This window comes from Oncorhynchus masou, chromosome 22 (genome assembly GCF_036934945.1).
Source record: "Oncorhynchus masou masou isolate Uvic2021 chromosome 22, UVic_Omas_1.1, whole genome shotgun sequence".
NCBI lineage: Eukaryota > Metazoa > Chordata > Actinopteri > Salmoniformes > Salmonidae > Oncorhynchus > Oncorhynchus masou.
Window position 1 is genome coordinate 9,747,482 of NC_088233.1, and position 11,811 is coordinate 9,759,292.

Sequence of the window (11,811 nt, forward strand, 5' to 3'; positions counted from 1 at the left end):
TGGCCAGGGAAGGCCATCATTGTAAATAAGAATTTGTTCTTAACCGACTTGCCTAGTTAAATAAAAGGTTGAATAAAAATAAAGTGCGTAATTCTAACCATTTCCACAGGAGGGCAGTGCCACTCAAACAAAGCAATTGTTATATTTCCAATAAACATTCTTATAGCGAACCAATATAAATTCCAATAGGAAGGCTGATGGGGGTTTCAGAACAACTCCCGGTCACACCCTCCATGAATAAAGTGACAAATATGTCTTGGTTTGGTCTGTGGCGACCAAGTGTGATGTCTGGCCCAAATTACACACTACTTTTGCACTAGTTTTGGCCAGAGCCCATGGGCCAGACCTCACACTTGCTCGTAGTGCACTATGAAATGGTGAAGTGCACTATGAAGTAGCGCACTTCACAGGGAATAGGATGTCATTTGGGACACAGCCAGTTTCCACCCCCATATCGTTTGTATTTTATAACAATAAAGATCAAAATTACAAACAAAAAAAGTTCCATAGGCAACATTTGTTTTTTGATAGGACATTAAGGCATAGGTGCGTATACACTCAACAAACAATATCTTTCACAACTTGGCCATTCCATTATGTTTCATACTGCTGTCAACGGCAAAACCGTAATCCCAAAATTTCCATTGGTGGAGATGTATAAAGCATTTTATATTCAGTCAGGGATGAGATGTCTCACATTTCCTGTCACAGTAACAATGTACATTTTCTGTCATAGTGTAGTGCACGTGTTGCATTTCCAGTTCCATTTCCTGTCATAGTGTAGTCATGGTAACAATGTCCATTTTCCGTCAGTGTAGTGCTAATAGCATTGTCCATTTGTGAACCCAAGAACCATATTGTGCGCTCTCTCTCACATCCTTTGACATCAGTACCAGTCTCTAGCCTGTACTGGGTCAGGACATGGGCTCCTCATTCTACCTCTGACCCTCTCGGGGGGGGGGGGGGTTAATACAGATACCATGGATGGGAGGAAGGGATGGTGGAGCAGGAGTGTCTTCAGCTGTGGTGGTCGTGGTCTCAGAACAGTTCAACTGGTTTTTGGTGCGTTTTGATGGCTGATGGCGATCAGCTCCTGTCCCTCTAGTTAAACAGTAACGCCATTGGTGAAAAATTAGGCTCTTCTAACCTCCAATGCTCTTAGTCTGAAAAACAAAGAAGAAGAACAGGGCTTGACTAAAATGTCAGCTCACAATAGAGGTATGTGTTTCACTTTCAGTCTGTGTGTGTGTTTTTCAGAGAGAGAAATAAAGATGTGAGACCTTGTGGTTGTCCACACATTTCATGTACAAGTTGGCGATGCCAGAGCAGGTGAGGGTCTGTCGAGTGTTCTCCCTGTAGCACTTCAGGATCTGACTCTGCAGGTCACCACACACTGGCTTGATGTCAACACGCCTGGAAATAGAGAGAGATTATAGACATCCTACTATACCATAGTCTGCCCAGTCAAGACAGTTTGTTTTTGTCCAACAGAATGTGTTCTCAATAACCTACCTGGTTAAATAGTAAAGGAAATAAAAACCTTAAGCCCACGACCCAGTGTAATGATGAGCAATGGGGAGACAAAAACAGCCCACGACCCAGTGTAATGATGAGCAATGGGGAGACAAAAACAGATAAATCATATCGCGATATGTAACTTTGGACGATATTATAAATCGATACTCGACTCCAGGTATTGATTTTTCTTTATTTTTTAAATGTTGTTAGGTAGAGTTAGTCGGCTGTATCTCCGACAAAACGCCGGTATTTTCTCATCCTATAGCTTGTTCTCCATCTTTTTAAATAGTAATACATGTTTTCCAGCACTTATTTCCACGACTGATCAAAACTAATTTTGTCATGCTGTCGCGTGTCCCTCTGTAGCAGACATATGGTGAGCATATGGAGTTCTGTGAAGAGCATGGAATTTTGGATGATGGTAATTGACCAGCCAAATTACCATGGTAATAACAGTTTGAAAAAATAAAAATAATTATATATATATATAAAAAAAATGTACATTTTCTCCTCTCCTCCAAACTGCATGTGATTCCATAAAAATAGAATGAATAGAACGGGTGTTTGAATTCAAGTCAATGATGGCATAATGGGTGGACTGGCGGCCATTGCGAGTGTATCCATAGGAACAAAGGAGGACGTAAAAGCAGGAAATGCACCCATCAATATGTGCTGTGATTTGTTGATTCCGTTGCATGAGCCACATCAGTTAACATAATTTGAATGAACATTCTCCATTACCATGGAAATTATTGCATCACAATACCAGGCAGTCATTGTACCCATGAGTTTACCTATCAAATTGCCTAGAGTTAGAGGTTCCAAGCCGAGTCTATTCATTGTCTGCTACAACACCTTGCTTCATCACGTTGTTAAGAGTCCATGTTACCGTAGAAACAGACTGAACCACACGAATACCTAACCATCCCGTCTTCAGTCAGCTGTTCGTTCGGTTATAGCGGTAATTGTATTTCTTTATCTATAAACTGTCAGTTACGCGGTTATTGTGCCAGCCCTAGCAATGTTTGGAACATCAAATTGCAATAAAATCAAAGTATCGAACCGGCACCTAAGTATAGCGACACAATCATTTTGGGAGGTCCCTGGCAAATCCCAGCGCCAATAACGATGATACTCACTTGAAGGTGTTGTGAGCGTCCTCTCTGCCCTTCTTGAAGTTCTCTGTGGTGACTTTGAAGAACTGAGCACTCTGTTAACGAGGGGAACAACACAACAGCTGTTGGACTGTTGACAAGCTGTAGGACACTGGTATGACTGTGCCTACTGAGCTGTCATGCATTGTAGGGAAAGTAAGGTGGTGTGTCAGCATTTACAGTTGAGGTCGGAAGTTTACATACACCTTAGTCAAATACATTTAAACTCAGTTTCACAATTCCTGACATTTAATCCTAGTAAAAATTATTTCAGCTTTTATTTCTTTCATCACATTCTCAGTGGGTCCGAAGTTACATTCAATTAGTATTTGGTTGCATTGCCTTTAAATTGTTTAACTTGGGTCAAAAGTTTCGGGTAGCCTTCTACAAGCTTCCCACAATAAGTTGGGTGAATTTTGGCCCATTCCTCCTGACAGAGCTGGTGTAACCGAGTCAGGTTTGTAGGCCTCCTTGCTCGCACACACTTATTCAGTTTTGCCCACAAATCTTCTATAGGTCAGGGCTTTGTGATGGCCACTCCAATAACATGACTTTGTTGTCCTTAAGCCACTTTGCCACAACTTTGGAAGTATGCTTGGGGTCATTGTCCATTTGGAAGACCTATGTGACCAGGCTTTAACTTCCTGACTGATGTCTTGAGATGTTGCTTCAATATATTCACATAATTTACCTTCCTCAGGATGCCATCTATTTTGTGAAGTGCACCAGTCCCTCCTGCAGCAAAGCACCACCACAACATGATGCTGCCACCCCCGTGCTGGAGATCTACAATATTTTTTCTGAAGTCTTTGGCTGATTTCTTTTGATTTTCCCATGATGTCAAGCAAAGAGGCACTGAGTTTTAAGGTAGGCCTTCAAATACATCCACAGGTACAACCCAAATTATGTCAATTAGCCTATCAGAAGCTTCTAAAGCCATGACGTAATTGTCTGGAATTTTCCAAGCTGTTTAAAGGCACAGTCAACTTAGTGTACATAAACTTCTGACCCACTGGAATTGTGATAAGTGAAATAATTTGTCTAAACAATTGTTGGAAAAAATTACTTGTGTCATGCACAAAGTAGATGTCCTAACCGACTTGCCAAAACTATAGTTTGTTAAAAATTTGTGAAGTGGTTGAAAAACGAGTTAATGACTCCAACCTAAGTGTATGTGAACTTCTGACTTCAACTGTAGATGCAATGCTGCAACGCAGTGTGCACAGTCATTTAGACCCGAAGAAGATGCTTTTTGGATCTAAATATTGTCAATAAAAAAGTGGCAATTGGGAGCATATTCAGTGTACGGGCCTTTATTCTTTTCTAGTATCCTTCCCTAGTCCAGCACCTACCTTTAAGGATGTGCATATGACCACAAACCTTTCTACCGTGTGTACAATAATAACACAATATGACAGGAATATTAACAGAGGCTGTGGCCGTGTGTGTGTGTGTGTGAGACGTTTGTATGTCTGTGTGCCGTGTACCTTTTCTTCCAGCTTGGCGACCTGTTCCCTGAAGAGTGCATCTTGTTTCTTCACCTGGTTCTCTTTCTCCTCCAGTTTGTGGGCCTGAGAAGGACAGAGATAATATATTTATATAAACGGAGCATAAAGTCATTTCTTCTTTCCTACTAAATGACAGCCTGAGTGAGATGACAATGAAAATCAAATATTCAACACGAAAATCATATAACTGAATAGTGAATAGATAATCTTCAAGGAATGCATGAAGTAGGATCACTCCCTTGTCTTACCTTAAGCTCTATCCACTGAAACAAGATAGCAGAACAGGAAGGAAGATGAAGACGGATTGGTGAGAACGAGGATCTTTACAGGTTAAAGGGGAAATGCAGAACTCTAAGACGCAGCGTCATGCCATTCTATTTCATAGCAGAAGCAAACAAGCCATCCCTTTGGGATCTGCTCTGAACTCAATTTGCCAGCCTGGCAGTCAGGGTTGAGGAAGCAGCTCTGTTCTGAACTCAACTTGCCAACCTGGCAGTCAACTGGCCAGTGCTCTGGGTGAGCTGTATGGGCCAGCTGCAGCCAAGCTCATTAGTGGTGGCAGGGGGTAAGGAGTGGTACCTTTGCCTGTTTTCCTGGGAAAATCACCTGGCTCACCCTAAGAGATGATCTCGTGCCAACAGAATAGGAGCAATCCAGCTCGCCAAACAAGCCACAAGCAGTCATGCACAACATATTACCAACATCAGGCAGACCTTTCATGGAAACAAGCTAAAACACTTACTTGCAAGGCCTTCGCAAGCATTTTAGACAGAATGAAACAATAGATAAATCCAAGTATTCTGTAACAGTCATGATCAGACAGAGAGTATACAGACAAACAGCATGCAAATATTTCAAACTACAGAAGAGCAAATATATTTTAGTGAACACAATTAGAGGCAAATGGCTATAAAGTTCTGGTTAAGTTGACAGACCAGACTGACTGTACTTAGTTATTTCAGGCATTGCTTATATTCAAGATTGCACATCCACCACTGTATCTAGTGCTGTGTCTTACGTAGAGCTGGGCCATGAGTCTCTCATCCTCTGTGGTCATGCGTTCCTTCTCTATGGCCGCCATCAGGTTCTCTCCCTGCGCTGCCTTCTCCACTTCCAGGATTTTCTTAACCTCCTCCTGGATCTGAGCCTGGGCTACAGCCTGAGCCTGGGCTCTGGCCTGGACCTTCACCTCATACAACCTATAGATAGAGAGACACAGAAGTTCAGACCTGACCATGTCCCTAAAAAGGCTATTCCTAGGACCACTTTGAAAAAGTATTTGACTAAAAAGGAATTTTCAAAAGAGATATTCCCCTGAGCTTGTGTTTTAGTCCAGTACTCGGCTTAAAGGGCTGTTTTCCCAGACACAGGTTATGATTTATGTCTCCTCACTGTTTTTCAAACTCTTGCCGCTTCACTTTCATCTCCTCTTCCAGGCCCTTCGTCAGCTCAGCTTGGATCTGCCTCCTCAGCACTTCTTCATCTACCACTAAACCACAAAAGAGGGAAATGTTTCATGCGAGAGCTTTGTGTAAAAATCAACAATGCTGCTCGAGCCGAAACGTCTGAGAGGTCTATATTGAATTCTGTAGTGTAGGAGTCAAACAAAGCACACACAGGTCTCTGTGTCCTCATTTACGTCACCGTTGCAATCGGGTACACATGGTCAACAACCACATACGCTTGAATTATTGCAGCCAATAAGGAATACATTATGACTACATGACTACAAACCAATAACACAAATCAATACAACTTGAATGAGAGAAAGCAGACTCACCTAATGGAGGTTGCAGTGGGATCACAGGGGGGGTCACAACAGGAGCCACGACTGGAACAGCCACGTTTTCAATGAGAGGGAGTAGTGGAATGCTGACCATGGGTTCTACTGGGGCAGAGAGAGGAGGAGGGGGAGCTATGGGCTCTTCTACAGGGGGAGGGAGATCAGTTGGTTTGCTAGCAGCCGATGCAGTAGGCAGGGTGGCCAGCTCCATGGAGGGACATGGTGCTGGAGGAACTTCCTCCATCATAGGCTCTGGGATAGGTGCTAGGACTGGGGGAGGCGGAGGTTCTGCAACAGGCGGAGGAGTAGAGACCGGTAAGGGCTCTACAGGTGGACGTGTGGGTCGGACAACCTCTTCAACAACAACAAGTGGTGTCGTAATGGTGACAGATTCCACAACAGGTGGCAGGACTACCGGTTCTACGAGGGTAGGTGTTGCTACTTCCTCAAACACAACAGGTGGCAGGACAATAGCTTCAACAGGTGAAGGGTCAGGGGTAAGTGGGTCTACCTGTTCTACAGGGTGATGTAGGACAACAGATTCAACCACTGGAGGCAGCACAATTGGTTCCACAGCTGGAGAAGCTAGAACCACAGGTTTCACAGGCTTAGGTGGTACTACGGGTTCTATAGGGACAGGTGGGACAATAGGTTCAGCCAGTGTCGGCAGAACTACAGGTTCCTCAGTTGTAGGGGTACATAGGAGTACGGGTACTGGTTCTTCTATTGGTGGAGATGGGGCCAAAGATGGCGCTATAGGTTCTAAAGGCACCAGAGGAAGTATTGGTTCTGCCCCTTGAGGAAGCACTTTGGTATCTAGAGGTGGAACAATAGGTTCAACAGTTGGAGCTCGGACTATCGATTCCTTAGGTGGACAGGGAGGTGTGGGTAGGGCCGCATGTGGACAGGGAGGTGTGGGTAGGGCCGCATGTGGACAGGGAGCAGAGACAAATGTGACAGGAGGTGGAGGAGTAAGCTTTACTGGCTGAACAGGGGGAGACGGAGGTGTGGGTAGGGCCGCAGGTGGACAGGGAGGTGTGGGGATAAACAGGGAAGGGGAGACCAGAAGGGGGACCAAATGATCGACTGTGGGGGCCGGTGTGGACACAGGGACCACAGGTTCTGTTGAGAGCGTGGAAGCAGGTCCATTCTGCTGTGAGTGAGGATGGACAACCTTCTGGGCCTGGCACTCCTCTCTCATTCGATTGATGACTTTGTCAGTCAGCTGTCAGGGAAAGAAGGCAAAAGTTCAACAATCATCAGGCATAATACTTTTTCTAGAAACACAGCACTAGACTGTATTATCTTTAGTACAATTAGATTTGTGTGCCAACTAAATCAACTAATAGTGATAGCTTATATTGGCGTAGCACACCCCCCCCCCACCAGCTCCTGCCAAAACGTGCACAAGCTCACACCCTGTAAAGACTGGGAACTTTCTCAATTAGATTTGCTCAACTCTTGGGTACTCACTCCATTTTCTCTAGCCTCCTTTTGAGAGAAAGATCAAAAAGGTAATCAAGGAGAAGAGGCAAGGAGAGGGAAAGTGGACTAAAATACACTTGTCTCCTTCTCCAATTGCGCATCCTCGGGCAAATTATCTTTATTTTAATTTTATTTTAACTTGGCAAGTCAGTTAAGAACAAATTCTAATTTTCAATGAATGCCTAGGAACAGTGGGTTAACTGCCTGTTCAGGGGCAGAACGACAGATTTGAGGTCAGTCAAGTTCTTCCACATCGATCTCAACAAACCATTTATGTATGGGCCTCGCTTTGTGCATGGGGGCATTGTTATCCTGAAACAGGGAAGGGCCTTCCTCAAACTGTTGCCACAAAGTTGGAAGCACAGAATAGTCTAGAATGTCATTGTATGCTGTAGCGTTGAGTTTTTCCTTCAATGGAACTAAGGGGCCTAGCCCGAACCATGATAAAAAGCCCCAGACCATTATCCACCAAACTTTACAGTTGGCACTATGCATTGGGGCAGGTTCTCCTGGCATCCACCAAACCCAGATTTGTCCGCCGGACTTCCAGATGGTGAAGCATGATTCATCACTCCAGAGAACGCATTTTCACTGCTCCAGAGTCTAATGGTGGCGCACCTTACAACACCACAGCCAATGCTTAGCATTGGTGATCTTAGGCTTGAGTACGGCTGCTCGGCCATTTCATGACGCTCCCGACAGATTGAGGTTGCTTCCAGGGGCAGTTTGGAACTCAGTAGTGACTATTGAAACGGAGGACAGGTGATTATTTTTTTACACACGCTTCAGCACTCGGCGGTCCCGTTCTGTGGCTTGTGTGGCCTAGAAATTTGACAAATTGACTTGTTAGAAAGGTGAATCCTATGACAGTGCCACGTTGAAAGTCACTGAGCTCTTCATTAAGGCTATTCTCTGTTACTGATGGTAGGCTTTGTTACTTTGGTCCCAGCTCTCTGCAGGTCATTCACTAGGTCCCCCCGTGTGGTTCTGGGATTTATGCTCACCGGTCTTGTGATCATTTTGACCCCATGGGGTGAGATCTTGCGTGGAGCCCCAGATTGAGGGAGATTATCAGTGGTCTTGTATGTCTTCCATTTCCTAATAATTGCTCCCACAGTTGATTTCTTCAAACCAAGCTGCTTATCTATTGCAGATTCATTCTTCCCAGCCTGGTGCAGGTCTACAATTTTGTTTCTGGTGTCCTTTGACAGCTCTTTGGTCTTGGCCATAGTGGAGTTTGGAGTGTAACTGTTTGAGGTTATGGACAGGTGTCTTTTATACTGTTAAGTTCAAACAGGTGCCATTAATACAGGTAACGAGTGGAAGACAGAGGAGCCTCTTAAAGAAGAAGTTACAGGTCCGTGAGAGCCAGAAGTCTTGCTTGTTTGTAGGTGACCAAATACTTATTTTCCACCATAATTTGCAAATAAATTCATTAAAAATCCTACAATGTAATTTTCTGGATTTTTTCTCTCACATTTTGTCTGTCATAGTTGAAGTGTACCTATGATGAAAATTACAGGCCTCATCTTTTTAAGTGGGAGAACTTTTTTGCCCCACTGTATATATAGTGTATGTGAGAATGCTGTTCATTGACTACAGCTCATTGTTCAACACCATAGAGCCCTCCAAGCTCATCACTAAGCTAAGGACCTTGGGACGAGCCACGCCCGGGTAGTGAGGGTAGGCAACAACATCTCCCACGCTGATCCTCAACACGGGGGCCCCCTCAGCTTGTCCACCTGTTACTCCACAAGGAGACTGCGTGGCAGGCTGACCACCTGTTAGGTGAGTGCAGGCAGCAATATTTAGTCAACCACCAATTGTGCAAGTTCTCCCACTTAATAAGATGAGAGAGGCCTGTAATTTTCATTACACATGGTTGATGATATTACTAGTTTAACGAGCTTGTCCTTGTGTCGCTTCTCTTGCGTTGAGTGTAAGCAGAGTCAGGCTACATGCAGCAGTTTGGGTCACCTGGCTCGTTGCGAACTGTGTGAAGACCGTAATTTGCCAGAATTTTACATAATTATGGCATAACATTGAAGGTTGTGCAATGTAACAGCAATATTTAGACTTGGGGTTTCCACCCGTTAGATAAAATACAGAACAGTTGCGTATTTCACTGAAAGAATAAACGTTATGTTTTCGAAATGATCGTTTACGGATTTGACCATATTAATGACATTAATGACATAAGGCTCGTATTTCTGTGTTTATTATATTATAATTAAGTCTATGATTTGATATAGCAGTCTGGCTGAGAGGTGGTAGGCAGCAGCAGGCTCTAAATCATTCATTCAAACCACACTTTCCTCCGTTTGCCAGCAGCTTTTGCTAAAACTCATGTTAAAAGGAACCACTAGCGTTGGACTAGTAACCGAAAGGTTGCAAGTTCGAATCCCCGAGCTGACAAGGTACAAATCTGTCGTTCTGCCCCTGAACAGGCAGTTAACCCAATGTTCCTAGGCCGTCATTGAAAATAAGAATTTGTTCTAAACTGACTTGCCTAGTAAAATAAAGGTAAAAAAAAAAAAAAAATTCATATGTTCTCATGTTCTGAGCAAGGAACTTAACGGTAGCTTTTTTACATTGCACATATTGCACTTTTACTTTCTTCTATTTTTTTTAAATGTTCATTCAGTACTGTTGTAATTGTCATTATTACAGCTATATAAAAAAAAAAGTAAAAAGTGTTTATTTTATTTTTTAAATTGTCCGATTAATCGGTATCGTCTTTTTTTTGGGTCCTCCAATAAACCGGTATCGGCGTTGAAAAATCATAGTCAGCCGACCTCTAGTTTCAAACACACCAACACAGTCGTGAAGAGGGCACAGTGACATATATTCCCCTTCAGGAGGATGAATATATTAGGCATGGCGGGACATCAACTCCTCAAAAAGTTATAAAGCTGCACCATCGAGAGCATCTGGTTGCATCACCGCTTGGTATGGCAACTGCTTGGCATCTGACCACAAGGCGATACAGATGGTAGTGCGTACGGCCCAGTACATCACCGGGGGTGAGCTTCCAGGTGGTGTCAGAGGGAGGCCCTAAAAATGTTCAAAAACTCCAGCCACCCAAGTCAGAGTGTTTTCTCTGCTACCGCACGGCAAGCAGTAACAGAGCACCAAGCCTGGGACCAAAAGGTTCCTGAACAGCTTCTACCCCCAAGCCAGAAGACTGCTGAATAGTTAATCAAATAGCAACCCGGACTATTTGCATTGCCCCCCTTATTTTATTATAATTTTTTGCACCGACTCTTGCAGAGACTTGATGTAAACTCACTGGACTCCAACCACACACACTAAACTGACAAACATTCCTTCACATATGCTGCTGCTATTCTCTATGCTTAGTCACTTTACCCCTACCAACATATTACCTCAATTACCTTGACTAACCAGTACCACTGCACATTGACTCGGTATATAACCTCGTTATTTTATAGTGTTACTATTTTCTCTAGTTTATTTAGCACATTTTTCTTACTTAAAAAAAAACCCACTCTGCACCGTTGGGCTCCTAAGTAAGCATTTCACGGTCATGTCTTAGCCTGTTGTATTCTGTGCATGTGACAAATACAGTCCAAAATCAAATTGTAACTGCTGTTACATTGCGAAATTACTGCAGTATTTGCAGCATACACTGCACTCCCGACTGCAAACGATCTAAAAGGGACGGGGGGTTCACGGAGGAGAGAGAATGGAGGGCGGGGACGGACTTTTCCCCAAATTAGAAAAGGCCTGGGCAATTTGGGAGAGCGTAGCATCACATTGTTTTCAAATCAAATGGTTGTGCAATGTGTAAAAACGGTCTGTTTGCCCGCTTATGAAAATACATAGATGTTGATTTACTTGGAAAGTGAACGTGCTGATGAGGCTGTTGGAAGAAGCCTATGCATCGATGTTTTTCACGAATGTGGTGCGTTTCAGTATTTTGGCATGATATCGACATTCGACAAAAATAAATGCAACATAACTGAAATTATACGGTTTTCTGTAACTAATGAGTAAGTGCGCGTAACATTACTGCATGTTTTTAGGTTACATAAACTTTGTATCTCGTTGCTCACTCACCCGAATGCCCTTCACAAAAGTAACGTGGTCGTCTTCATACGAGACGTGGCTGCTGCTGTTGCCTCCCATCCTTTTCGTACAGACAGAGTGCCTAAAATTGTATTGAGAAATGTGCAGGTAGGTTTGGTGTAAATCTTGTACCACAACGTGGGTCTTTGGACCGAGAACACGCCGCCCAGTTTAATCTCACAGCTCCGATACAAACACAACCTCAAGTACCTGCCCTTCCCACTTCTGAGTAATGTTTATTGGTAATTTCTATTGGCTGAGAAAAGGCGTCTTG

At 43.6% G+C, this 11,811-nt stretch overlaps 1 protein-coding gene across 3 annotated transcripts; it reads right to left on the minus strand.

Moving 5' to 3' along the window:
- Positions 1 to 437: 437 nt before the first annotated feature.
- On the minus strand, positions 438 to 11,758 carry LOC135508984 (calphotin-like). Of its 3 annotated transcripts, XM_064929246.1 has the most exons (10): positions 11,529 to 11,692; positions 6,876 to 7,188; positions 5,961 to 6,845; positions 5,573 to 5,669; positions 5,199 to 5,379; positions 4,429 to 4,443; positions 4,160 to 4,243; positions 2,658 to 2,728; positions 1,281 to 1,413; positions 438 to 1,163 (listed from the first exon to the last, which is right to left on the minus strand). In XM_064929246.1, exons 1-10 carry the CDS (start codon positions 11,595 to 11,597, stop codon positions 1,143 to 1,145), a joined length of 1,869 nt encoding a protein of 622 aa, XP_064785318.1. In that variant the 5' UTR covers positions 11,598 to 11,692; the 3' UTR covers positions 438 to 1,142. The 3 variants fall into 3 exon arrangements, with proteins under 3 accessions (XP_064785318.1, XP_064785316.1, XP_064785317.1); XM_064929244.1 differs by having other exon boundaries at positions 5,961 to 7,188; positions 11,529 to 11,649; XM_064929245.1 differs by lacking the exon at positions 4,429 to 4,443 and having other exon boundaries at positions 5,961 to 7,188; positions 11,529 to 11,758.
- Between the last annotated feature and the right edge of the window lie 53 nt (positions 11,759 to 11,811).

Bases quoted from the DNA above. Each gene is read 5' to 3' on its own strand.
- LOC135508984 (XM_064929244.1), bottom strand. From the start codon at position 11,597: ATGGGAGGCAACAGCAGCAGCCACGTCTCGTATGAAGACGACCACGTT. The intron at 5,670-5,960 runs GTGAGTCTGCTT...TTTGTGGTTTAG, and splicing joins CCCACTGCAACCTCCATTAG to TGGTAGATGAAGAAGTGCTG. The intron at 1,164-1,280 runs GTCTCACATCTT...TTTGTTTTTCAG, and splicing joins AATGTGTGGACAACCACAAG to ACTAAGAGCATTGGAGGTTA.